Source organism: Meleagris gallopavo, chromosome 30 (assembly GCF_905368555.1).
Source record: "Meleagris gallopavo chromosome 30, MGAL_WU_HG_1.1, whole genome shotgun sequence".
NCBI classification, from domain to species: Eukaryota; Metazoa; Chordata; class Aves; order Galliformes; family Phasianidae; genus Meleagris; species Meleagris gallopavo.
In genome coordinates, this window is record NC_139433.1 from 421,560 (window position 1) to 446,524 (window position 24,965).

Here is a 24,965-nt window from a genome sequence, read left to right on the forward strand (position 1 = left end):
GCAGGGCAGGGCGGTGATTGTCCCCCTCTACTGTGCCCTTTTGAGGCCCCATCCGGAGTACTGCACCCAAGCCTGGGATCCCTGGTACAGGAGGGGTGTGGAACGGTTGGAGGGTGTCCAGAGGAGGGCCACAAAGATGATCCAAAGGGTGGAGCACCTCACCTAAGAAGGCATGTTGAGGAGTTGGTCTTGTTTAGCTTGGAAAAGAGAAGGCTCTGGGGAGTCCTCATTGCAGCCTTCCAGCTCTTGAAGGCAGCTGCCAAGCAGGAGGCAGATTGACTTTTTACATGATCTGATAGTGATAGGACAATGGGGAATGGCTTTACACTTTTAACTCTTTAGAAGATTCATGTTAGATGTTAGGAAGAAATCTTTTACTCAAAAGGTGCAGAGGTGCTAGAACAGGTTGCACAAAGAAACCATGAATGCCTCATCTCTGAATGCATCCAAGGCCAGGTTGGATGTGATCCTGGGCAGCCTGATCTGGTGGCTGGGAACCCTGCCCATGGCATCTGGGTTGGAACTAGATGACCTAAGTTCCCCTCTATCCTAAACCATTCTATGATTCTACAATGGGGAATGAGGACATCTCAGAGCAGAGGACATGCAAACAAAGACTGTGAGTCACGTGTATTTCAAATTCTACTCTTAAAACTGTTAGTATTGTCAGGACTTGCAGGACTCTCTAGACATCCTGAACTGGATTCCTCTTGGAATGACTCCATGTCCCTGGTGTGCACCAGATATTTCCTTACGTCTTGGTGGCCAGAAGAAGCAAAACAGCATCCTTCTTGACAGCCTATGGCTCCATCCTCTGGAACACACAGGTTTCCACACTGTGATCAGCCAAGTGACTTGCTCAGTCAAATATCTGTCTGATATTGCACAGTGGACAGAATTACTTGGAAAAGGTACTAGTCCAAAGCTTGGTGCTGTGCTAATTAATCCCAACAGCACTGAAATACTCACAGTCAGTAATTTACAACTAAAACAATGAGCTGGTGTCTTCTGGTGTTGAGGTTACATCATAGAGGACGCAGCAGATGCATGGAAGAGTCATCAGTGTGCTGAACTACTATCTGAGTTACATCGCTTTAACTCCATGGTGCATGGCGAGAATGCCACATTCCTCAGGGGCTGCAGGATGGGGTTCTGCCTGCACAGCAAGAGAGCTGTAGTGTGAACAGCCATCTCAATTAGTGCTCCGCTGTGGCTGACACTTTCAGGATCTCCTTTCAGAACAGATGGCAATCCATTCATCATGAGAGACAGTGCAAATTTCTGCAGGTCTGGAGAATTCAGGAGTCTGAAGTTTTGGATGAACTTTGTCACAGCATCTCTTTGCTGAAAGCATATATTTAAAAGAAATAAAACTAGCATCATTGCCCATCGGACTGAAGAGGACTAGCAGCTTCTTCCCACACTGTGTTTTTCCCTGCTTTAAAAACATATTTGCCCAGATCAGGGCATAACCAGAAAAAAATGTTCTTCCACCAATGATTCACATTCTCTTACCCTTATCAATGAAACATGTTTGTCACAGGCCCCCAGAATGAGGTGTCTTACCTGCTTCTCAGGATGAAGATCTGAGTCACTAAATCGACACCTTTGACCTCTCTGAAAATAGCCAGAAGCAGATGGACAGATAGTACAGTTGGGTTGCTGCTAGAGGCAAGGAGAGCTGATGATTGAAGACAGAAGAGGTGACTGTTGTTAAGGCTGAATGTTTACAAGGCTTCAGTTGGTTACTGAATCAGCAAGCTTCAGCAGGCTTGCATTAAAGCTCTGCCCACATGAAGGGGGGCAGTGCAGACATTGCTGTTCAAGTCATTCAAGTAAATGAGTAATTTGACAGACATCAAGATGATTGTGTGTTTTATTTATGAAACTTCAAACATTCTGTTCTCATCTAGTTGGAATTGCAATCCCACTACGTAGCACTGTGCGTGTGCCAACCTCCAAACCAACACACAAGTGAAGAAAAAACGTTACTGATGGACGTGAGGGGGTGGAGATGGGCTGCTGCACCAACCAGTGCTGGGTAGCAGCGCCTCTGTGCTGTAAGTGCTGGGCTGTGGAGCAGCTGCAGAGAATGAGGACAAGGCCTCCCAACCCCCAGGTTACACCAGGAGGGGCTGTGGGACACCCCCTGCTTGTGGCCTCATCCATGGCAGTGACCCTGCCAACGTTCTGTGAGGCTGCAAGGAGAGGAGCATGGCTGGGAATGCTCAGCACTCAGCCCCCCGCTGCCCCCATGGGAACAGCGATGTCCTTGGAGCCCTTGGCCCCCAGCAGGGCCCCCTCCTGCCTGCTGCAGCTGTACTAAAAGCCTGGGCAACAGCACAACGCCAGCAGGCTGCAGAGCAGGGAAGAGGACCCTGGCAGCGTGGGTGAGCTTTGGAAACAGGGAATAAGGGCCCTTCTTGTGGGTAGGATCCATGCAGCAGGTTCTCCTCCAGCCCCAGGCCCTGAAATGCCTCCAGCCCACTCCATGGAGCTCCACTGAGGTCTTCACCCCAACCTCCTCCAGCCCCTGTCCCCTGGTTCTTTGCACAGCCTCACACTGCAGCCGTGAGCCTGATTTTGGTGAACCATGAAAGAAGCATTGCAGCTCCAAAAGACCCGTAGTGCTGCCAGCAACCAGCATGGCTCTGGGAGTGGGGTGAGTGTGGGGCACAGCAGAGTCCCTGCTATTCTCTGGATGAAGCTAATGGTGATGGAAGCAGCCGACATAAAGACATAATGACTGGTCAGGAAACGAAGCCAAAAGGAAACTTGCATAGGATAAGCAGCACTAAATGCTGTGCTGGAGTGAAGGGGAACACAGGGCATCTGCATGCACGCACACAGCCAGAGCACTGAAGGAATTTTGGTCATGTCCAATCAAAACTTACATGGCTGGCTTAGTGAACAGTTTAGTTTACTAGCAATGGAAGACAGGTTCTTTTGGATTACCAGTGAAGAATGCATTGTCTGCAAAGTGTGTGAGGTTAACCAAGAATAATACAAAGCATCTGCAAAGAAATAAGTGTAATACAGCCTGACCACCAGCATCCTAAGGTATAAAACAACTCCATAGAGATTACTAAGTTTCCTAGGGAAGCACTCAGCATAGCCAAGTGTGCAAACCTTACCCAAGGTGAGTCCCTATGGGGGGAGGAGAGGCTCAGCCCACTGACAGATCGCAGAGGTGAGAGATGGGCCATGTCTGACCTGTCTGCAATGGGATCTTTCTTAATCTTCCCTCCTTCTTGACCCACTTTTATCATAGAATCATAGAATGGCTTGGGTTGGAAGGAATCTAAAAGATCACTGAGATCCAACACCCCTGCCTTGGGCTGCTTTCCAACCACCAAATCAGAATGACCAGAGTTCCCATCCAACCTGGCCATAAACACCTTCAGGGCTTATGCTCAGTGAGGGGTGGTCACGCCTTGGAGGCAGGCAGCCTTTGGGATGGAGGTGTGTTTTGGTATTATAATAAGTGTATAATGAGCAAAGTTCACCCAAGGACAGCTTTTTGTCAAAAAGATGACAGACTTGGGGAAGTAGTTTAGCAACACAAAGTCCCCATCCTAGCACTGTTCTTGAAGTCAGTACATCAGTTCTCCTGATGCTATCGACACCTTGAGCTACTTAGGGAACTACTGTGGGTTACAGAACTTGGCTGTGGAGCTCTGCTCCACTCTACCTTCTGTGCAGTTTAATGGCATAGAGACTGCACTCTGCTCTTGTACACCTGTGAATGACCCATACCTTAATTTCCAGTGAAGAGTGCTACACCTTAAGCAATTATCCCACATATTCTACCCTGTGATTGTAGTCAATGATATTCAGAAGGAATGAGGAGTGTCTTGTGAGAATTATCAGTCACATCAAATGCATATATATCTTGTGAGTATGAAGATGAGCTTAGTGTTCCCCCATATTCCAAAATCTAACATCCATGGTAATTATCAAATTAAGGCAGAGAGTGATGCGTATCAGTTAAACAATGTGGTGATGCTTCCAGTAGCAGTTGGTGACCATGGTCCCACTCATGATGTTCTCCATCCTTCACTCTTTCCAGGACAGAGTGCACTGCTTCTACAATGTGATGCACACTCATCAGAGTTTTTTGTCCATTTTCTCAAACCTGCACTAACAGTCACTTCAGGTCTTTACATCGCAGCCACCCAACCTGCACAGGCAGCTCGACCACCTTCATGTACAGCCTGGGTCCCCTCAGCTGCCCTGCAGGGCTAGGGATGGCCTGGGGATCACACTGTGCTGCAAGGCTCATTGCTCCCATGGCCACCATGTGCCACTTCCCCATCCTCCATGTATGTCCCATGCATACCACCAGCCCAGGCAGAACTGGGGGCCCAGTATGCAGCCATTGGGTGCACAGACATGGGGATGGGCTGGTGCCTGTGTGCAGATCTCAATCCTGCTGGGAGCTGTGGGGAGCTGGCCAGGGGGCAACTGCTTGGGGGGGGTGCTGGGCATCAGTCAGTAAGCAGCGAGTGATTGCATTGTGAATATATACATATATATATATATAGTTATTATCTTATTCTTGTTTACATTTTCCTTTTCTGTCTTAGTAAATAGTTTTTAAATCAACCCACAGGTTCTATTTTGTTTTCAGTTCTCTCCCACATCCCACTAAGGAGGGGAGTGAATGAGCAGCCGTGTGATGCCGAGCTGCTGCTGGGTTAAACCACATCAGTTAGAAATGCTGTATCATACCTCATGGTTTGTATGGTGCAAGATGGCTTAAGGCTTGGATGGGAAAACAATTCGCTCCAGAAAACGAGCCTAAGGGAGTGGAATTGTGCCTGAGCTTGTGTGCTGTGCAGCAAGTAGGCACTCTGCATGGCAGTTCTGCTGGGCACTGTTTGGATTGTGCTGCACAATGAGTTGTTGGGCCGTTGAGAGAATGTTCTGAGTGCTGGATGCACTGGGCTTTCATTCTCTACCAGAGGTATATTCAAAGGTACACTTCTCTTCTGCCCTGTCTGCAGCCCTATCTGCTGCCTGTACCTTGAACCACAGTGCTGTAGCTTTATCTCTAGTCTTGTCTTTGTGTCCTTCTGTTCCTCCTGACTCGTTTCTTTGGATGGTTTTTGCACCTCACCTTGTTTGAGACTGTCAGTGCAACATCCAACTGCCACCAGTCCTGTCCTGCCCCCCTCACCTGGTGCTGTGAGGCTGCACCAGGAAAGGCACTGCCTCTGTTGTGCTGTGCTCACTCGTTTCCCAGCTCATGCACCTTTGTGGAGCAGCCCCACTTTTGCTGCTTTGTGGCAGTTTTGCTGAATAGTGATTGTGCTGAGCAGAGGTCACACAACACAGGGACTGTGTGGACTGTGCAGTGAATGTTTTTTGCAGTACATTCTGTGATGTAGGTTCTTGGCCATGCATCCAGTGTTGTCAAGGAAGGTGCAGAAGCAGGCTCACAGGAGCTGGGTACCAGTGTCCTGTTTCTTTGCTGTCTATGTGATCCCATACTCCTAGTACCTCTGTCTGGCCACCTCCAAGAGAGAAGACCCTGAAGGACTTTCCTATCAGAGCAAGGTGTTATGTAGTGCCCTAAGCAGCCCTTGAGCCTTTGCTTCTTTGCATTACCCAGCAGTTAGCCCTTGCACTTCCCCTGTGCCAGTGCTCATATGACTCCCAGCAATGACTGACATGCACCCACACACCCCAGTGCCCGATGGGACGCATCACAGAGCAGAGGAAAAGCTGTGTGGGGTTAGCACAGTGCAGCTTTATTTCCGTGGAGCAGGAGGAAGTTCTCCCCTCAGATCCCATAGCACACAACTTGCCAGCCCACAGCCATACCCCACCACAGCTTTTGCCAGCTAGCCTTGCGGCCAGCTGCAGCACCCCTACTTAAGAGGCACGGTTCCCACAGTCAGGTTCCCCCGCTATGGGGACAGCCATAGTTCCCTCACTTACACAGCCCTTCTGCTAGGCAGATGCACGAGCACACCCAGGCTGCCCAGGTCCTGCTGGAGCAGCGATGTGCAGAGCGAGGCACTGCTGGGTACTGCCAGGCCTGGGCTGGATGAGAGCCACCTCCCAGGTGCTGCGTGGGGATTTTAGATCCCTGCAGGGATCCCCGCAGGGCTCCCACGCAGGTTTGCAAGTGGCTGCATGACTGCATCTTGCTCAGACCATTTCCACCACTTTGGCAGGGAGCAGTCATGATGGTGTAAAGCACAGAGTGGGCTGCAGGGCTGGAGGGCAGAAGGGCGCTGCACGTGGGGTTTCCATCTCCCCCTTACTTGTGGGGAGCACTTTGAGGCTGCCACACAGAGAGGAACAAAGCCAACACTTGGGTGAGGTGCCTATAAACCTCCTCACAGACAAAGCTCAGCTACAGGGAAACACACACACACACACACACACACTGGGCCACGGTCAGCACTCCCCGGAGGACACAGATAGAGGTGATGCGGAAGGCAGGAGGAGGGGGGGTCCAACGCCTGGCCTGGTGCAGGGCAGAGCTGCCCAGACCAGGAGCCGTGGGGGCCGTGGCCGAGGGCAGGTCCTGCCATGCCCCGCCCCGCTGCCTCCTGCCCCTCTCTGCGGCACGCAGCACTGCCCCGGGGCACGGTGGGCAGCGAGACCCGTGGGGAGTCACGTCACCCCTCCGATGCGTCTTGCCGAGAGTGCTGCAGGCTGCGAAGAGAACTGAAAAGTGCTTAGAAAAGAGAGAAACCCCTAGAAAACCCACCCCAGACAAGAGCCCGACCTCGCCTCCCTGCCCACGGCATCCCTGCTGGCCCGGGGCAACACCACAGAGGAAGGGGGGGCCGGGGCCGGGGCCAGCTGGGGTGGGAGGCACTCGGAGCACCCAGGCTCGCCCCATCCCTGCCCTCTACACCAAGGCGTAGTCAAACTGGCCCCTCTCCAACCCCTCCTTGTGGTCAGTCCAGGAGGAGGCAGGCATGCGGCTGTAGGGGTCCAGCAGGATGCGAAAGCAGCGCACCATCAGCATCACCAAGAAGACGAGGAGGAAGATGACAAAGGCAAAGACGGTTTTCTGCTCGGCATCCATGCCCGCAGTGCTGGCCGGGTGCTCAACCAAGGACGGGGACAGCAGTTCATAATCCATCGTCGATGCATCATTCATGGCAGAGGTGAGGCACACGAGCTGCAAAGAGCACGAGGACAGGGAGCATCGGGGCTTGGGCAGCCAGCTCCAGCCTCCTGCTGTGCACCTGGAACACCACCTGTACCGGTCACTCCATAGCCACCAGCACTGCTAAGCTGAGCCAAGAAGCTCAGGATTCTCTCCTGTGCAGACCAAGAGCTGGAAAAGCAGAGATGGAGAGAGAGGAGGAATTGGCCACGGGCTTCAGCTAAAGAGCACCTTAGCTGCTAAATAATTAGAGACGGGAGAGGGCAGGGAAGAGTCTCTGTTGCCAGAATTGCAGTTATATGCTTGCAGTCAGTTATCTGAGAGAAAAGCCTGGGGACAGTGATATTTATGGCCAGAGGCTGAATTTGGTACGTATTTTCAGGCAGGAAACGTGGGAAGAGTATTTGTTAATTGAAAAGTAATACTCTCAGCTTGAAACTTTTCTTAATTGTTATTATTTTAAATCCGGCTTCTAAACTGTCAGCATTCACCAGGAGTCATTTTTGCTTTAATCAATTTAAGAATCAGAGGGTTGTTTTTTTTTTACTTTTGGCAGCTGAAGAAGTGAGAAAGCCAACAGGGGAGGAGGAGTAAATGTAGGGATGAGGTGCTTTGTAGAAAGTGCGGATGTTTCAAAAGGAAATCTCCCTTATCAGCTCAAAGGCACAGGTTCACAAGTGGGTCCATGGTTTTCTGGCAAGCTCAGGAAGCACTGCCACAATGATGCCACCCAGCAGGGACACAAAGGAATGGGGTGCATGGCGACTTAGTCTGCTAGTACTGGCTTGCCTCTCTACATAAATCCCCAGCAACCCTTTGGAGAGGCTGTCTGCCAGCCAAGCACAGTGCTGCAGGACCACTTGGGACCACTTGCTCTGAATCACAGGAAAATGAGACTGAGGACCTTAGCTGTCAATCTGAGCAGGTTTCTCAGGACTTTGCCTGTCTGGTCTTGACAATTTCCCAAGATGGGCACAAGCTCAGACTTTGCCCATTCTCACCAAGGATGATGTTTTCAGCTGCTGTGTGTCTCTTGAGCTAATGACTGCCTTCAGTTTTGGAACAGGCCTAGAAGGGGCTGAGTCCTGGAGGAGAAGAAGAGCACCTACCTCACTCCAGCTGTGTGGGTGCACTAGCATTGCTGTTGCAGGAAAAGCAGAAGACTGCCTCCCAACAGCCACATCACTGAGCAGAGATCTCCAGGATCCAGCTTTCTTGGGCTGGGGATGAAAAGCAGAAAGACAAATTTACAGAAGTTAAAAGAACAAAGCAACAAAGACATTCCTGATTTAGCAAATGCTGTGAGTTCTCAGTGTCTCTTAACCAGCTCCTGGGTAGGAGAACATCTTTACCAATGTCCCCTTGCTCCATCCTGGAGCCTGAGTGCTCTTAGTGTTTTAGAGACTGCAGCAAAAGGTCCCACTAGGAGACATCCAGCCAAGCATGCTCCTGCCCTCCAGGCAGCAATACTGGGAGCAACTATCAGTGGGAAAAGGCAGCCAGCTATGGACCACGGAATATTTGACATGGCTCTGACTCATGCTGAACACCTGCTCTCTTTCCTTTATCTGCACCTCCTGGGACACCACAAGGTACAGTGCTTGCAGGCTTTAAAAATAATTCCGTATCACAAAAACAGAAAAATAAAGGGCAACAGCAGCAGCAAGGTGAGAAAGAGGGGTGTGCTCTCTGTCCATCTTCCTGAGTCCCAGGACTCAGTTGCAAGACAGTGACCCAGTGCCCTGTGATCTGTATAGAGGTAAGCTACTCCTGTTTCTGAGTACACTATGAATGGAAATGGTGATGGCTGCAGAAGGATGATCTGATATCTGTCACAACTTCCCGCAGCAGAAGTGATCTGCCACTTGTTGGAGATTGGCTGATCCTCACATGCTACACTTTTCAGTCCAGCACAGTTTGTGATCAGGGGGTGGGAGGCACTTAATAGACAAATCCCCTTCCCTCTGTCCTTGCTTGAGAAGCCTAAACAGGCAAAAGCAAGATTTGATAGCGAAGAGGCTGAATGGCTGTGGGCACAGACCTGAACAGAGCTGATCACAACTGCTCTCTGGTCTCTTTTCATCCCATTTATTTGGTACTCTCCCTTCCCAGAATATCTTTTGTGTCTAGGCCAGACGTGGAATGTTCTCTTGATAGGCATCTCTACAGCACTGTGCAGTACAGCCCAGTTCTTCCACTGGCACAAAGCACCACCAAAATCACGCCTCTCTATAGGGATGATGAGCCCTGAGCTGGCATCTTTGCCAATACTTGGCCAAGGTATCTCTAAAACCCAAATACCGACCACTCCAAAACAGCTTTCTCGACACTTCCACTAACACCAGCTTCCCAATTACATGTTAAGGCTTCATATGTCCTTTCAGGGTGAGTAGTATCTTCACTCTCATTTGTCAGCTACATTACTGCAGGGAAACACCCACTGCACATCTCCAAAGGGAAACTACTTATATCCAGTGCCCCAGTGAGAGGATGTTTGTCACCCCTAGGATGACTCCATTCAGAAGTCCCTTGGATTGTGAAGTGCTCATCATGCTGAGGTTTACACCCACCTCCCATATATTCTCAACCAAGCATGGAATGCTGGAGAGCCCAGCTCAAGCAATGTGGAGCCTGTGGGTCTGCCAGATACAACCTTTTAGCACTTCAGGAAGGCACCAGCTCTCATGAGCTACCTCTCAAGGACAGCACATAGGATCATTATCTCCAGTGACTGGTCTCCATCACTAAATACAGGAATGACTGATTGGGCAAAGGCACACGCGGCCCTGGCAGGTTCTGGTCCATAGTGCTCTCACAAAAAGTACCTTTGAAATACAGATATATACCCTGATCTTGGGAAATAGTGCTGGCTCAGGACCCAACTATCTGCTGGCAGGTCTATGTAGGAAGACCAGGACTGCTCAGCCAAGCAGTGCCATGGGCAGAGAGGAGCACTTCTCGTACCTTCTCTGTCAGGGATTTTGACAAATATATCATCTGATCTTTAATGAGTACAAATTGCAAATATTAGATTTCTCTGTCAGTTCCTGCCTTCCCTGGTAGCAGCTGCCCAGGCAGTCAGTTAGGTTCCCTCAGGCCTACACTGGCAAGCCTCTGACTCTCCCTTGCTCATGCTGTGGATTCCCATGGCATGAGTACTGCATCAGGAGGGCAGAAGGATGAGAGTGAATGAACTGAGCTGGGGAGTTTTCCAGCTGAGCAGGAAGCACATTTCCCTGTCAGTAGAGAATGGCCAGCCTCAGAGCACAGCCTTGCAGAACTTGGCTCCTCACACTCTGCAAGGAGAGGTCAGTAGTCCAGAGATGGATGTGAACCATGAAGATGAGGACAGCATTGGAAATAAAGCATCCCTAGGGCCTCAAAGTGAGCTGACTTCTATGCCTGGAAGCTCTTCAGATTGGTCTGATATTGTTCCCATGCAAAGATGGTGGTCAGACACAGGGTGAGCACAGGAGAAGATGATGGTTCCACGTGACCCAATCAGAGGGGCTGCAAAGATGATTCAGAGCCTGGAGCATCTTCTCCATGAGGAAAGGCTGAGAGCCGTGGGAATGATCAGCCTGAAGAAGAGAAAAGCTGAGGGGGGATCTCATCACTGTTTATCTGAAGTGTGTGAGTCAAGTCGATGGAGGCGGACTCCTTTTGATGGCGAACAGCAATAGAACAATGGGCAACAGGAAGAACCCAGAACACGGGAAACTCCATGGTAACACAAGGAAGAACTTCTTTATTGTCAGAGTGACAGAGCACAGGAGGAGGTTGTGGAGTCTCCTTCTATGGAGACATTCAAGACCCGTCTGAACACCAGCCTGTGTGACCTATTGAAGGAAACTTGCTTTAGCAGGGGGATTGGACTCGATCTCTAGAGGTCCTTTTCAACCCTTTCAATTCTGTGACTCTAATATTAAGTGACCTTCCAACAGTTTCTGAAGATCCCAAGCTAGTGTGTCAGGGCCTAGAGATGTTCATGGACCTTTTTGTAATTCAATTTCATAGAGCTGAACAGAGAGCAAAGCTAAAATGTGTAGGTGGGAACCAGCTGCTGTTCCACAGGAGACATTCAGTAACATAATCCTATAACTTCCACACATAGCACAGTGACTTTCTGAATACGCACAGAAATTTTTGGCCACAGCTGTCAGAATTCAGACCTTAGTGAAAATAGCTCAGAGATCAAATAAACAAAAGCAACCAGGCTCCTTATCACAGGCTCCTTCTCTCCCTCTGCCAATTATTCTTCCAGAAATTATACTGCATGTGGCCTGGGGCTGAAAATTGCAATAATCCCTGCAGAGAGCTCTTCCCAAGTGCTAACTATCTATTCCAGCTCAGTGCTGGGATAACTGGGGCCTTCTTTGATCTGGTCATCTGTGATTGCACAAAGACAGCTTCTCAGAGTCCAACCTGCACCAAGAGCCCTAACGCCATGTCTTGCATTAACATGGCAGAGCATCCCTGCTTTGTGGCTGCCAAGAAGCCACGGCTGGCCAAGTGACTTCCACCAGCTGCAGCCCTCCACCAGAGACTTCAGTGGAGATTCATGCTTCCCACGGACACATCTGGGTTAGGAGAATTCCAATTCATAATCCTTGGTACCAGCGATGCTGAGAACAGGTCCTGCTGCAATATAATCAACTCAAGCACAAATCATGTGTCTGGAGGTGCCCAACTGATTTGTAACTGATATAAAAAATGCAGAGAGAAACATGCATATGCAGGAGAAAATACAAGGTTTTCTGCCAAATAGTAACCCTGTATTAAAGTATTTCTCTCGCATTCAGAATGTGTTGCTTTTTTATTACATGTGAAGAATCAGATCTTAATTTCCCAAGAAAATGCTGGTAAGATAGTTAAATGAAGGCAGCTGTTATTTAAGGAATATGTGATTGAGTTTTATTAAGATTCATGTTCCCTTAGTAACTAAAAAGAATGCCTGAGCAAGGAAATTACTAAATAGGGAGAGAATTCACAAAGGAAGAGAGCTGTCAGCTATTTAGCAACACTATGGGGATATTTTTACAGGTACAAAACACAAATTGAATGTTAATTTGGCAAATGACAAATATCTAATGAAATATTAACCTTAAAAAGAGGCACAGAGCAGTGTTTACAATGCAGGATGCCATCTGGTGTGGAGGGCTCACCCTTCAAACTGGAGACACCTCCAAATGGAGACTGATCCCATGAGTGGCAGTGGCAGAGGGATGGCATGATAGCCTGCTGACTGCACTGCCCTCAAGCAGTTCCACTAGCATCAGCTTATTCCACCCTCCCAGTTCTTGCAGGTTTTTGACCAAAAGACAAGAGCAAGAGCTAGCAGGGAAAGCACAAAAGGAATCAGTGGGAAGGGAACCCAGCTGTGGAGTCAGGGCCTGAGGCAGCTCACCAAGGCACTAACAACCCTTGTCTTAGGGTGCTGGGAGATGAAGACAGCTTTTCAACACTGTAGTTAATATCAAGAAACACCCAGCCCTGCAAAGCATTTTAGAGGCAGGAATTGAAAAAAGACCCACATGATTGACACAATGAAGCAGAATTGTACCTGAAGTGCTGACCTATTCCAAGAATGGAACTGGAAGATGAGCACTATTATGAGTGAAGCGGGGTTTAATTGCACTGTGTCATGGATGCAGTCCAACAGCCAGGGAGGGACTTTGTTCGCACGCTTTTAAATAAACACAACTTTCTTAGTCCTGTCTTACAACAAGAGACATTTACAATTATATGATGGCAATAAATGTGAGTAATGTCTTAAGCAGAGAAAGCAGAACTAGTTTTGATGGAGGAGGCTAAAATGCTCAAATCCACATGAAGAGAGCAAACAAAATGTCTGCATGCAACGAACGGCATCAAATTCATTAGGATGCTGCCAAAGCAACCCTGCGTTTCAAAGCATTGATCCACTGTTGCTCCCCATACAAACCTATGCAAGGCAAGCTGGAGGAATATCCCAGATACCCAGTGTTCAAGGAGGAATTGGTATGCAAAATGAGCAGGACAGGGGAGCAATACCACATACATCCTCTGCTCAGAGCTGGGAGTACTCTGCTGCTCTGCAGGAGCCAGGGGTCTCACAGGACCCAGCTCCACATGTTAATATTCATCCCATTGCCGTGCGTGGCACACAGCCACCTATTGCAACCGGAGAGCAAACGCGATTGCCAGGGAGACAGGGAAGCAAGCACCCTTGTGAGGGCTGCGGGCAAAGTGCTTAAGCAAGAAGTCTGCAGGGCCTACCAGCTCCAGAGAGAGACGGAAAGGCTTTACTTGCGGCACTGCCGGACTTTGTCTCTCCCTCCGCTGCCCCACAGCTGTGCTTCCAGGCCCACAGGCCCTTCTCCTCCAGAGCCCTGCTGGGCACACCTCTGGCACTGCGATAGGAACCTCACTGCACAGCAGAATTCTTGGCAGGGCTTGCATTGCCTTTTTCAGTCAATGTTGCTGCTGATTCCCCACAGTAACGAATGAACACATGCCACTGGGTTGCTGCACGGCTGCCAGGATCAACAGAGCTGCTGCCACAGCGGGGCCTGCATAGCTAGGGGCAGCTGGAGATCCCTTTAAGGAGAGGATAAGAGGAGCTGCATCCCCTCTTCACTCCTTCCCAAACGACTGCATTCAGCTGTCATTCTGCAGTGCTCACCTTTCCTCTGGAGGAAACTCTCTCTCACAGGATCTCCTCCTGTTCCAGCCTAGTTTTGCCCCTCAGGAAGAGAGAATTTGTAGGCTCTGTTTCCAGGAACAAGCACCCGATCCTCTGTGGAATCCGTCCCACAGGGCTGCAGATCATGGCATGGAGATATGCATTACAGGCTTCTGGTCCAAAGCAGTGCCCTGGAGTGGGCTGTGGGTCCCTTACAAGCAGTCTGCAGGGATGAGTGGCAGCAGTTTGTTTTCCTTCAGGAGGGCCTCCACCACCAGCCCTGCCAGCACCTCTCCATCACCTGGCTCAACTCCCATGTCCCGTGAAGGTCCAAGGAAGACCCCAAGTCTCAGCAGGATCCCCTAACTGCACCAATGGACCCAGATGTCCCCTCACGCTCTTGTTCTTAACAGTTGCCTTCGAGCACCTTCCAGAAGGAATGACACTTCTGTTCTGCAGGACTGTCATGGACTACACAGGTTGAGACCCTGGGAGGGATGCTCTCTGTGACTCTCCTCTGCCCCATGGGCTGTGCAGGGAGGCACCAAGGCAGGGGCTGAGGAATGCCCATCTGCCTATGGCATAAGGAACAGGGCTGAGGGGGTGTACCCACAGCCCTTTGCCTGGGCTGCAGGAGGACCCCAGGCCTTTTCTTCCCACTGCCCCTTGGTTCCATCCCAGCCCTGCAGCCCAGGGCAGCAGCACGAAACACTGAGGGTGAGACACTCCTGCCCCTAGAGGGAGGAGGGGCAGTTCTGGGGCTCTGAGGTTCACAGCATCATGTACCCTGTCCCAGTGATAGAGTCTGAACCATACCAAGAGTCAGCCCCCCTGGCACATTGCTAGGCATAGTGCCCCTCACCCAACTCTGCCCTTTCTCCATCCAGTTTTCATCATAGAGATGGCCTGCTCTAATCACACAGGACAGACAAGCAGAAGGCAACCTCCAGGCAAGAGCCTCAGCTAAGGAGAGATGATTCTTCCCAGACACTGCAGTCCCTAGTCGCCCTGGGAGCAGGGCATGGGAAGCTCAGCCAAGCACAGTGCTCTGCAGAACTCCCTTCATGTGCCTTCTATCATCCCAGCACACAGAAATCCCACCACCACCACCAAACCAAGCTACCCGATAAGAAGATAAGCCAACAATAAGTCTGTCTGTTACCCATAATAGCCAAAAAGCCCAACATCCTGCTCTCTCCATCTAGACTCAACAGTTTCCATCAGAAGACATACTGGACCCAACACCAGATGAGCAGAGCTACCCCATCTCCCAAATCCATCACCAGTGAGAGATCCTTGACAACTAAGCATAGAAACAACTTCCCCCTCCCCTTTGCACTTCCTGGCTCGGCAATCCCTCTGTCCTCCCCATATAGCATGAACACTTGAGAGGGGTTGGGGCATGGACAGTACCTGGATTGCATGGGTCGGGGTGCCCAGCCACTCAGCCACAGCGATTCCCAGCTCCAGCACTTGCCATCTCGAGGGAAGGAGCAGATGCCGCTCTCCTGGAGAGTGCACAGGGAAGGCAACTGCTCTTCACTCACACTGGAGCAGGTTCCTATGGCGATGCAGAATCAATTATAATAAAAGGTGGAGCACAGCTATTGGAGCTGGGAGAAGTTTTGTGAGCTGCCTGCCTGGGAAAGCGACACTGTAAGAGGAAATGGAGCTGGGGGCTGGGGACTGTGGGCTGCACCTGGCCATCCCTGGGATCCAGCTCCTGAATCCCAGCGTCCCCCTGGGTGCCCCGTGCTCTCCCAGTGCAGCACATACAGGGGTCTGCCAGGCACCTACATGTCTCACCCACACTTCCCAAAAGGCTGTCCAAGGCACTGGGAGCAATCTGAATTACCCAGCTACAGATCTGTCTAGCACAGGCCTTTGCACTCCCACCCTTACCACTGTCCCCATGGAGGGAGCAGATCCCAGCATGGAAAGGTTTTGTACAGCAGCAGAACAGACAGCCTTTCCTTTCCCATGCAACCCTCCTTTTGTACAACTCCCTTGCAAAGCTGATCGAGGGCACACATCCCTGTGTGCCTGTGTCTGTCCCAGAGCCACAGCTTTGCTCTCAGCAGGCTGATGGACTGGAGCAAGCACAGCCTTCCTGCTGGTAGGCACACCCCTACCATGCCTGCAATGAATCCAAGCCTGACTTCGTGCAGCACCCAGCACATGGAACTGCACCTCCAAGATGCAGTTTAAGTATGAGATGCTGGGTGCACAGCTGGCCATGAAGATGTTTAAGGAGTGAAGGATCTGGGACTGCAAAATATCACTACAACCCTATATGCACCTTTTAACTCCAGGCTCAAGGAGTGATCCAAGTTCGGTGCCAACCCTCGCAGCTTTGGGATGCAAAGTGCTGTCAGGCTGGCAGTGTCACACCCAGCTCACAGGGAAATATGCCGAGGTTTGGGAGAGGTCCAGGAGTGTGAATACGTGCTTGGACCTGAACCAGAAGCCACACTCAGCCCCGCTGCCTAACAGTCCTGCACAAACACCTTGTGGCTGAGTATGTGCCACCAGCTCTGCCTGCTGCTGCCTCCCACCTGCACGCCCTCCCCACCTCTGTGTGTCAGATCTGTACAAGCAAACGATGGCAATCTTTTCTCTTATGGAGAAAGGTGATAGGAGCCTCAAAGCCTGGGCAATATGATTTGGAGGAAGAACTAACACTAAATGGAAAAGGAGAGTGTCAGGGACAGGAGTGATCAATATAACTGGCAGACCCACTGCAGCAGTGATCATGGGGAGATGATCCACATCCAGTTTTGATGGTCATCCACAGACAAAGGCTGTGTGTCCTTGTTCTGAGTCTCTAACTGAAAGATATGGGAACAGGGTTGGCAGGAGCTCAACAAGTGAAGAGTGCCTGGCAAACAAATACACGTAGCGTGACCAACAGCATCCCTGAGTTTTTGGCAGAACTTAGCTGTCTGAGCAAGCCCAGAAAGCAGGATTTGGCCATTCCCAGGCACTACGAGTTAGAATGGCAGTCAAGTTCTGGAAGCAGGATATCCGTCTGAATGCAGTTTCTCCTACAATTTGTCACTGCTATGTCCATATGTGGCTCCTGTCATCTGCTGAACAGCAGGGCATTGCACATGTAGATCCTCATGAATGAAAATCTTCATGAAAAAAAAAAGAAAGAAAGAAGAGAACTCTGACCTACAGGGACTGCAGGGGAACAAAGGCAGATGTTCAAGCAGGAGACTTAATGGAAGGGAAACCAGGGGTGACATCCACTGCTATGTGCCCTCATGAAAAGTGACTCATCCCTCCTCATTTATGTGCTCAGAAAGGGACATAAAAAGCTGCTGTTCTTCTACTGGCTGTTAGTGGTACCCATAAGTATGGATTAGAAGCCCAAGTTGCATGTAGCTGCTGGGAGGTGATGCAGTCCTTCTCCACACTGCTTCCGTATTATGATTTCACAATTTCCCTAGTGCAAAAATCCATTCTATAAAAATTAATCACCAAATCATAAAAGCAAAATCCTCCATGGTTCTCCTTCAGCACAGTGCAGCATATTCCCTTCCTGCAATAAAGTAATTCACTGTAAATATCTGGAAATAACCACAGTATTTCCTGTGCAATCCTCCTCAGCTGCTAATTGAAATGCAATTTTGTGGTTGTGTGTGTTTGCTTGTTTTTTAGAGTGCTCGCAGAAAACATTCTCACACTTAATCATCACAGAGACCACACATTGCCAGGAGCAAAGGGCCACACGAGTGGCCTCCCTGCAATATTAATATTGCTTTGCTAGTCATCAGTCTTTTGGCCAGGAGTATGTGAACGAATCATTCCTAAAATCCTTCCTCATAGGCACTCATGAAAGTGTCATAGGAGCCCCTTATGATCTGTGGTGACACTGGTTGTGGAACTGCATGACCTGCAAGCCAGAGGAGCTGCTCACACAGGTGTGCCTCAGGACCCCCTTGCTGATGTGTGGCCACTGGCAGAGTTGAGGGGCTCTGCTCTGTTCAATCCATCCCTGCCCAACTCCCATTATGCCTCATTCCATCCCAGCATAGGCCAACTCAGTCCAACCCTATTCAATATCCCCATTGGCCCCACAACCATGGTTTTCATGTGCCTCATGCACTGTGATTAGCCAAGGAGCTTTGCCATATCCTTGCCTAAGGGCTGAACACCACAACCTCTGGCCAGAGCTGGTGGTGTGCCAGCAATGTCCAAATTCACAACAGCAGCTGGTCCTGGAGTGTGGAGCTGAGCTGCTGATGGGTTACACCACAACAGTCCATTTGGTGCCCAGTGTGGGGCTCAATGGGTTGAGATAAAGGCATATCTGACCAGACCGCATTAAAACAAAATTGTTGTGTTACAGCAGGTCAACAGCCGCTGGCCACAATGCTGATCTTGTTCTTCACAATGTGGTTTTATTTGCTTTCAGGGTTGTTTTTCTTAACTCCTTCCAGGTTTACCATCTTAGGGGGCTGGCCTAAGCTTATTTATAGTTTTGCCAGCTTATGTTTATAGCAGATACTCATGTTATACTGACCATGGATTTAATTTGACATCTGCACTCAGCATAGACATAACTTTTGCATTTCAGGAACCTTATCGTGGAAACTCTTAAAAAGAACACTCTTCAATGCAAATAAATTAAAATAGTTTCTGAAATTTTCTTGCATGCCTAGGATGCTCAAGCTAGTATGATCCTATTGCTATGTATTCTGCATGTATTTCCAGTTTTGGTTAAGAAGTAATTAAAAAATACCACCCAGAACTCTCCCCCGAGGCTGTGGATGGCAGGGTGTGTGGGAGGAGATGGGCAAGTACTGTCACTATTATCACCTCCAGTGGGTCTGTAATTCACCCCTGAACAAGTGTGGAATCGTAAAAAGCAGACAGAATTTTTTTTAAAGATATGCCCTGATTCTGGCAGTGTTGCACTGAAGATGGAGGACATTAAGAAGATATCTGCCTTACCTGGTCTCTCAAAGGACCCCATCTGTTGTGGGATTGCTAATGGTAGAAGAACAGCAGGTGCCAATCACTACCACAGCAATGCACTGGTGGCAATATCACACCAACCAGGACTCCCTGATTCCATCCATCAGCTGATTCGCCAGCTGGAGAACCAAGGAGTAATCAGCAAGACTCACTCACCTTTCAATGGTCCCATATGACCAGTGCAAAATTTCAGCAGAGATTGAAGGCTGACAGTGGGCTATCATGGCCCAAATGAAGTCACACCTCCATTGAGCACTCCTGTGTCTGTCATACTAGCCAAAATGAACTGGAATCAAAGGCAGCCAAGTGGTATGCCACAACTGACATCACTAATGTGATCTTCCCAATCCATCTGGCAGCTGAGTGCAGGCCTCAGTTTGCTTTTACTTGGAGAGGTATCCTGCACATGTGTATATGGAGCACTTTGGGACACGGTTTAGTGGACATGTTGGTGATGGGTTGGTGGTTGGACTAGGTGATCTTAGAGGTCTTCTCCAACCTTAACAATTCTATGATTCTATAAATGCTATGACTATGAGTCATCTTATTCTTTAAATATAGAGCAGCCTGGGAGCTCTAACCTTGATAACAAAACTGCATGTGATCTCCCCAATTCCTTCTAAATACTGAATTTTGAGTGACTACAGCCTTGGGGTAGATTACATGGAATATCTACTGGAGATGATCTATTGAGATGTCCACTTCTTGAGAGAAGGCAAAACTCCAGGGTGGAATGAAGTGGATAATCTGTTCCATGTTAGTTCTCTAAGCAACACAAGACCAGCAAACCTTAGATTGCTAGCAGTGCCAGGGGAGCTTGATATGCTGAATCTAAGTAAGTGATATAACACTGAGGATGGAGTGGAGTGCAAACACACACGCAGCCAAGTTCAGTGATAACATTGCAGGTGGGAACTTGATAGTACTACAGAACAGATAAACATCCTTCTTGTTACAGAGAGCCAGCCCTGAGCCAGCAGTATTCCATCTTTCTGTCAAAAATGCATTCTCCAAATAAACTTTACAAAGTGCAGGTATGTTTGATTGGAATCACTAAAGCTCCATCTGAAAGAAAGAAAATAAATAGTTAAAAATGGCTTAAGAGGAGGAAGGGGAGGAAAGATATCATCACAGATTGGTCAACAGCACAGCACTGGCTTCTGGGATCAGTTGACAGGCTGAGCCCCACTTCTCCCCCATAGGGATGCCTGTTGGTAAGATTCACAAGCGAGGTTATGCTAAGTTCTTCCCTGGGAAACCTAGAATTCTCTATAGACTTGTTCCAACCATTTAACACAGTTGTAGTCGTCTGTATTATTTGTGTTCTTGGTTAACTTCACATACTTTGCAGACAAAAGAACTTGTATTCCTGCTGCTTTAATAAACTGCACTATTAATTTACCTAGCTGTGTAAGTTCACATTGAGAGCGGCCAAATTCCTTAAGAGTGATCATGAGAGTACATTCAGTGTGACTAGACAATTTGGGAGTGCATTATTTGTGAATCCACAATCATGATACATCGTATATTGGACCCGACCAGGCTTGTAGTTCTGAATTCAACATCTCTCAAAATCTAATCCCAGCTGCCCACAACCCCTCTGATATCTGAGGACAAGCTAGGATGTAAGGGCATTTATTTTCTGCCAAAGTTTTTTGCACTTTTAACACAAGAGTGATTACAGCAATGGAAGGAGAGCAACTGAAACAAAACTATCTGGGTCACTGCGTGGTGGAAAGATCCAAGGTAGAGAAGCTGTTTGTACAAGTACTCATGTAATGCCACATATCCAAGAGTTGGGCCATTGTACAACATCAGAACAACCAGGAGGTGGATCAGGTTGCTAGGACTGAAGTGGCTCAGGGGAATTTGGACTAACGTAAGGGTGAATTATGCCCATGACAACTCAGGGCATCAAGGAAGAGAGGCAACATATAGATGGGCAACAGGTGCTGGGACATTCAAACGCTGGGACACACTGTTAGCAAAAGCCACCTGGTTAGTTGACACATGGGAATCTGCCATCAATCAAAAATCTTATGTACTGTAGGAGATGATGTCCCTGTGGTGCACATGCAAAACATATAGGTTAGGACAGTCGGGGTTATTCCTGCATCTGGCAAAAGCAAGATTATCCATGAGATGGCTTTTGCTCATGGACCTGAGTGCACGTGGTGGGTAATGCAGAAGGATGGGGAAGTCGGTTGTGTACCTCAATATGATTTGGTGTTGGATGAGGACAGCTGATAATTTGAATTGTATGATGTTAGTTGCTACATAATAATGCATGTCACCACCACTGGTGTTGCTGTACACCGTATCAGTGGTACCACAGTGGGTATTACCCAGATTAAAGATGAATGTATTGTGATGAAATCAGAACTGGCTTCAATGTGCAGCAGTGTAACAGTGCGCATCACCCCTCCTGCCATGAAGGAATGTTATGGCAGATGGAGCCCAAAGTCTTTTACTAAATGAACTCCATGGGCAACTTAGAGACATGGCCTTAGATTATGAGAATGGTATCTGTGTGTACAAAGGCTGCTCCAGAAGTAATACCTCCTGTTTTATGATAACAACAGGGAATGTTAGAGGTGAATGTTGGTGGGATGACAGCAGAAGCTGAACCTTCCTGCCAATACCCCATTACATTTTGTTGTCATGGGACAGATGACAGCAGAGAGGCAGTCTGACAAAATGGCATCTGACGTGAATGTGTGGATGAAGCAACAGTGTGGAATTGAATTCCTCCGTGTGGAGCAAATGACACCCACTGACATTCATAAACACTTACAGAACATTTATGGAGACCAAACAGTGAATGTGAGCAATGTGAGGGATGGGAGGTGCATCTCAGTAGTGGTGACAACAGCGGTGGTTCACCTCTGCTGGTGCAGATTTGTACGAGAGCAGCTTGAAGCTCTTGTTGATCACTGGTGAAAATGCACAGCTAATGGTGGTGACTGTGTTGAGAAACAGTGTTTTGTAGCTGAGAATTTGTTCTATCAAAGTGTTATTGTGTTCTTTGGGTCTGTCGTAATTTCCATGGAAATAAATAGGAGGCATTACTTTCAGAGCAACCTACAAAAAGCAGGACAGGTGATAGTATATATGGAGTGAATTGGAATGTATGGGAAAGTGTGGGACCTGAATGTGACATAAATGATATGGAACAAGAAGTGGATATTGTCTCGATTTCAGAGTTCTTTTCCTTCACAGCGTCTGGTACAACTGTTTTGACTTAAGGAAAAAAGCAGTGCTGGTAACATACTGAATTTCCCATTGCTGCTGAGCAGTGCTGCACAGAGCTGTGGTTCTTTCAGCTTTCCAGCTCCTCGTACCATCAGCAACAGAGCTGGGCAGACACGAGGAGCTGGAAGGGGACAGAATCAGGACAGCTGACCTACAGCATGCAAAGGGATGTTCCATACCATATGACAGCATGGAGAAAAGCCTGTATAACAGTGAAAAGTTGGTTGGGGGGGAACTGCTGCACAGGAACTGGCTGGGCATTGGGGGGCAGGTGGTGAGCAATCACCTTGTGCATCATTTGCTTCAGAAATATTATTATTTCTCTTTTCCTTTTAATAAATAGCCTTTATCTCAACCTATGAGTTCTACATTTTTCCTGATTCTCAGCCTTATCCTGCAGGGAGGGTGGAGTGAGCAAATGGCTGTGTGGTGCTGAGCTGCTGTGGGTTAAACCACAGCACGTCAATGAGCTCCTGCTGATCTTATCTCCTTTAAATTGGTAAGCATTGCTTCTGCAAACACAATTACATTAGTTGAATGCTCTCTCTGGTGTTATGAACCACACAGGACTTCCCTGTCTGGGACTCTCTCCACTAGAGCAAGTTGTTTCTGGGACATCATGTGGTCTTTTTGCACTGAGTAAGAGCCAAAGAGCAGCAATTTACAGCAACTGTGCCTACAGCTTCCCAAAAGCACAGAGGTAGAGCATGTGTGAGCAGCAGCAGTGAAGACCCTCACTGGATAACTTTGGAGTGTTCCCAGAGCAGCGTAAAACCATGCCAGGCATAGGAGTCATGCCTTACTGCAACAGGGGCAGCAAATGTTACCAGCAGAGACCAGGCAGATCTGCAAGGCTCCCTGACCAGAGCAACAGACCCCATGCTGTGGTTGCACATCCAAACTCTGGGTTCAGTGAGGGAGACCTCTCCTTCAGGCAGAGTAGGCAAAGAATGGTTTTAATGGCTACATGCGCAGCTTCCCCAGTACCAACAGTCTGCACAAGTCACCCATGCACCCCTTCAGAGTAAAAACAGAGGATGGCCAGGAGAAATACCTCACTACATCCATTCATTGAGCTGAACTAGGCAGGAAATTCAAGCATTAGACTTGACTGCTGATATGGCTGCAGGTGGTCTATGGCTCACACATCTACTGGTATATAGATGAATTACACCTTCAAGGTGACTTGTTTCAAGGGCTCCCCACCAACTGAGCATTTAAATGACAGAGACACAAGGCAACAGTAAACCTGAACAGTGCTGCACGTATCCCTTGGCTGCAGGATAAACTTAGCTGGCTAAAGGTAATGGAGGAGTCTGGAGACAGCTCCCACTTGGCATATCAATTACACCCCATGGATGTCCTTGCCTTTAGATTAAGGCAAAGCAGCATGTGCTCCTGCAAACATTATTTTGCTTAATGACAGAAATTATGAATTGCTCTCTTCTAAGAAAATTCTGCAAGAACTCTGAAGAACAAACATCACAGAATCATAGAATGGCTCAGGCTGGCCATGGGAAGATGGGATGAAGATGCACCACGTCATGCCCTGATTCAAATTCCATCCAGTGCTGCACAACATGGAATTTACTGTGTATGGAGGGACATAAGATCACATATAATATTCTCTTCCAGCACTGTATTCTATTCCTTTGTCCCTGAGAAGAGTCATGTCTGTGTGGAAGCCTAATTCCAACTAGCCCAACACATCTGTAAAGAACCAGGAGTGGCGGTTGGGACTCACCTACCTGCACTGTGCAGACAGTAAGGGAGCTCATTCTGCCAGGACTTGAAGGGCTGGACAATTAGATGAGGTTCAGCCTTTGCATTATCTCACCACTCAGCCAAGCACTTTTGAAAGAAAAAAAGCTGAGTGTTTCTCTAATCAAAAATCTATTCACCTATGAAATGCAATAAATGAGACCTCTGTACTTTTTTTTTTTTTTTTTTTTTTAGTGCTGACAAAGTGATATTGTAAAATACTGCAGCGGTAGCGATGGGTAAAACCCTGTGGCATAGAATGAACGTTTTTGTCTTTGAGGACAGTGACTGGAAATGCACAACTGGAGGCTTCAGTTCAAAGCAAAAATAGTTGCCCATGGCTCAGTGAAAATAATTATTTATTCATGCAGTTTTCACCAACTGAAGATTTTAATTTAACTGCCAATGGCGAAGGACTTAATGAACATTAACTTCTGACTTACTGTGAGACTGGATTGCAACAAACACAGCGCTGCTTCAGAAAGGCAAGACAACTCAGGAAAGTTTGTCACCTCTCAGCTATCAGATGACAGCACGCTGAGCTGAGCTGACTGAGGAAGGACCGAGCCAGTTCAAACACACTAGCTCCCCTTTCTTGATGCCCTGATACTAGCAGGCTAATGGCACACTCTCATCCCCTTTCCTGGAAAGTACTCAGCACTGACCTGAACCTTCCTGATGAGGGAATATTTCTCAATATGCCTGAGTGACAGTCAGGGAAGAGTGTGTCCTTTCCACTGCTAATCCAGAGTACTTGGGAGCAGCTGAATCCTCTGTAATGGCAGCTAATCAAGCAGAGAATTGCACCTCATCACTCTTTCCTCAGAGCCAACTTCAGCTTTGCAAAGCTATTGTGGATAACACGAAGGATGTTTTATAGTTGACTTATTCTTCTGTATCTGCACATGTTGAGAATTCTCTCCTCAAAGCCTTCTGGCCCCAGAAGCTACCAAAAACTCCCTTAAACATTACAGAAAGAGGGAGAAGAAGCATTGATACCAAAGACTTAAACAGTCTGGTTGATGTTCAGAGAGCAGACCCCTCCAAGCTCCAGATGAATGGGAGTGGGTAGACATTGTACGGAGGCACTGAGGGGTGATCTATGAGACAAGGAGGTGCCAAAGAGCAATCTGTGTACCTCAGCATCAGGACCATCTATGGGCCAACTGAGAG

General features: G+C 48.4%; 1 protein-coding gene across 8 annotated transcripts in view; it reads right to left on the reverse strand.

The window, feature by feature from the left end:
- Nucleotides 1-24,965, reverse strand: part of CTXN1 (cortexin 1) — an 89,798-nt gene that overhangs the window by 38,722 nt on the left and 26,111 nt on the right. For 2 of the 8 annotated variants that reach the window (XR_014880125.1, XR_014880124.1), the window contains exon 2: nt 8,242-8,352. Coding sequence is in view for 2 of the 8 variants with exons in the window: in XM_085211432.1 (XP_085067558.1) it covers nt 6,869-7,123 (255 nt within the window). In the remaining 6 variants the exon portion in view is untranslated. Of the gene's footprint in view, nt 1-1,858; nt 7,304-8,241; nt 8,353-12,695; nt 12,836-13,390; nt 14,020-15,209; nt 15,358-24,965 lie in introns of those variants that run through there. The other 6 variants (XR_014880121.1, XR_014880120.1, XM_085211432.1 and 3 more) reach the window with 6 other exon arrangements.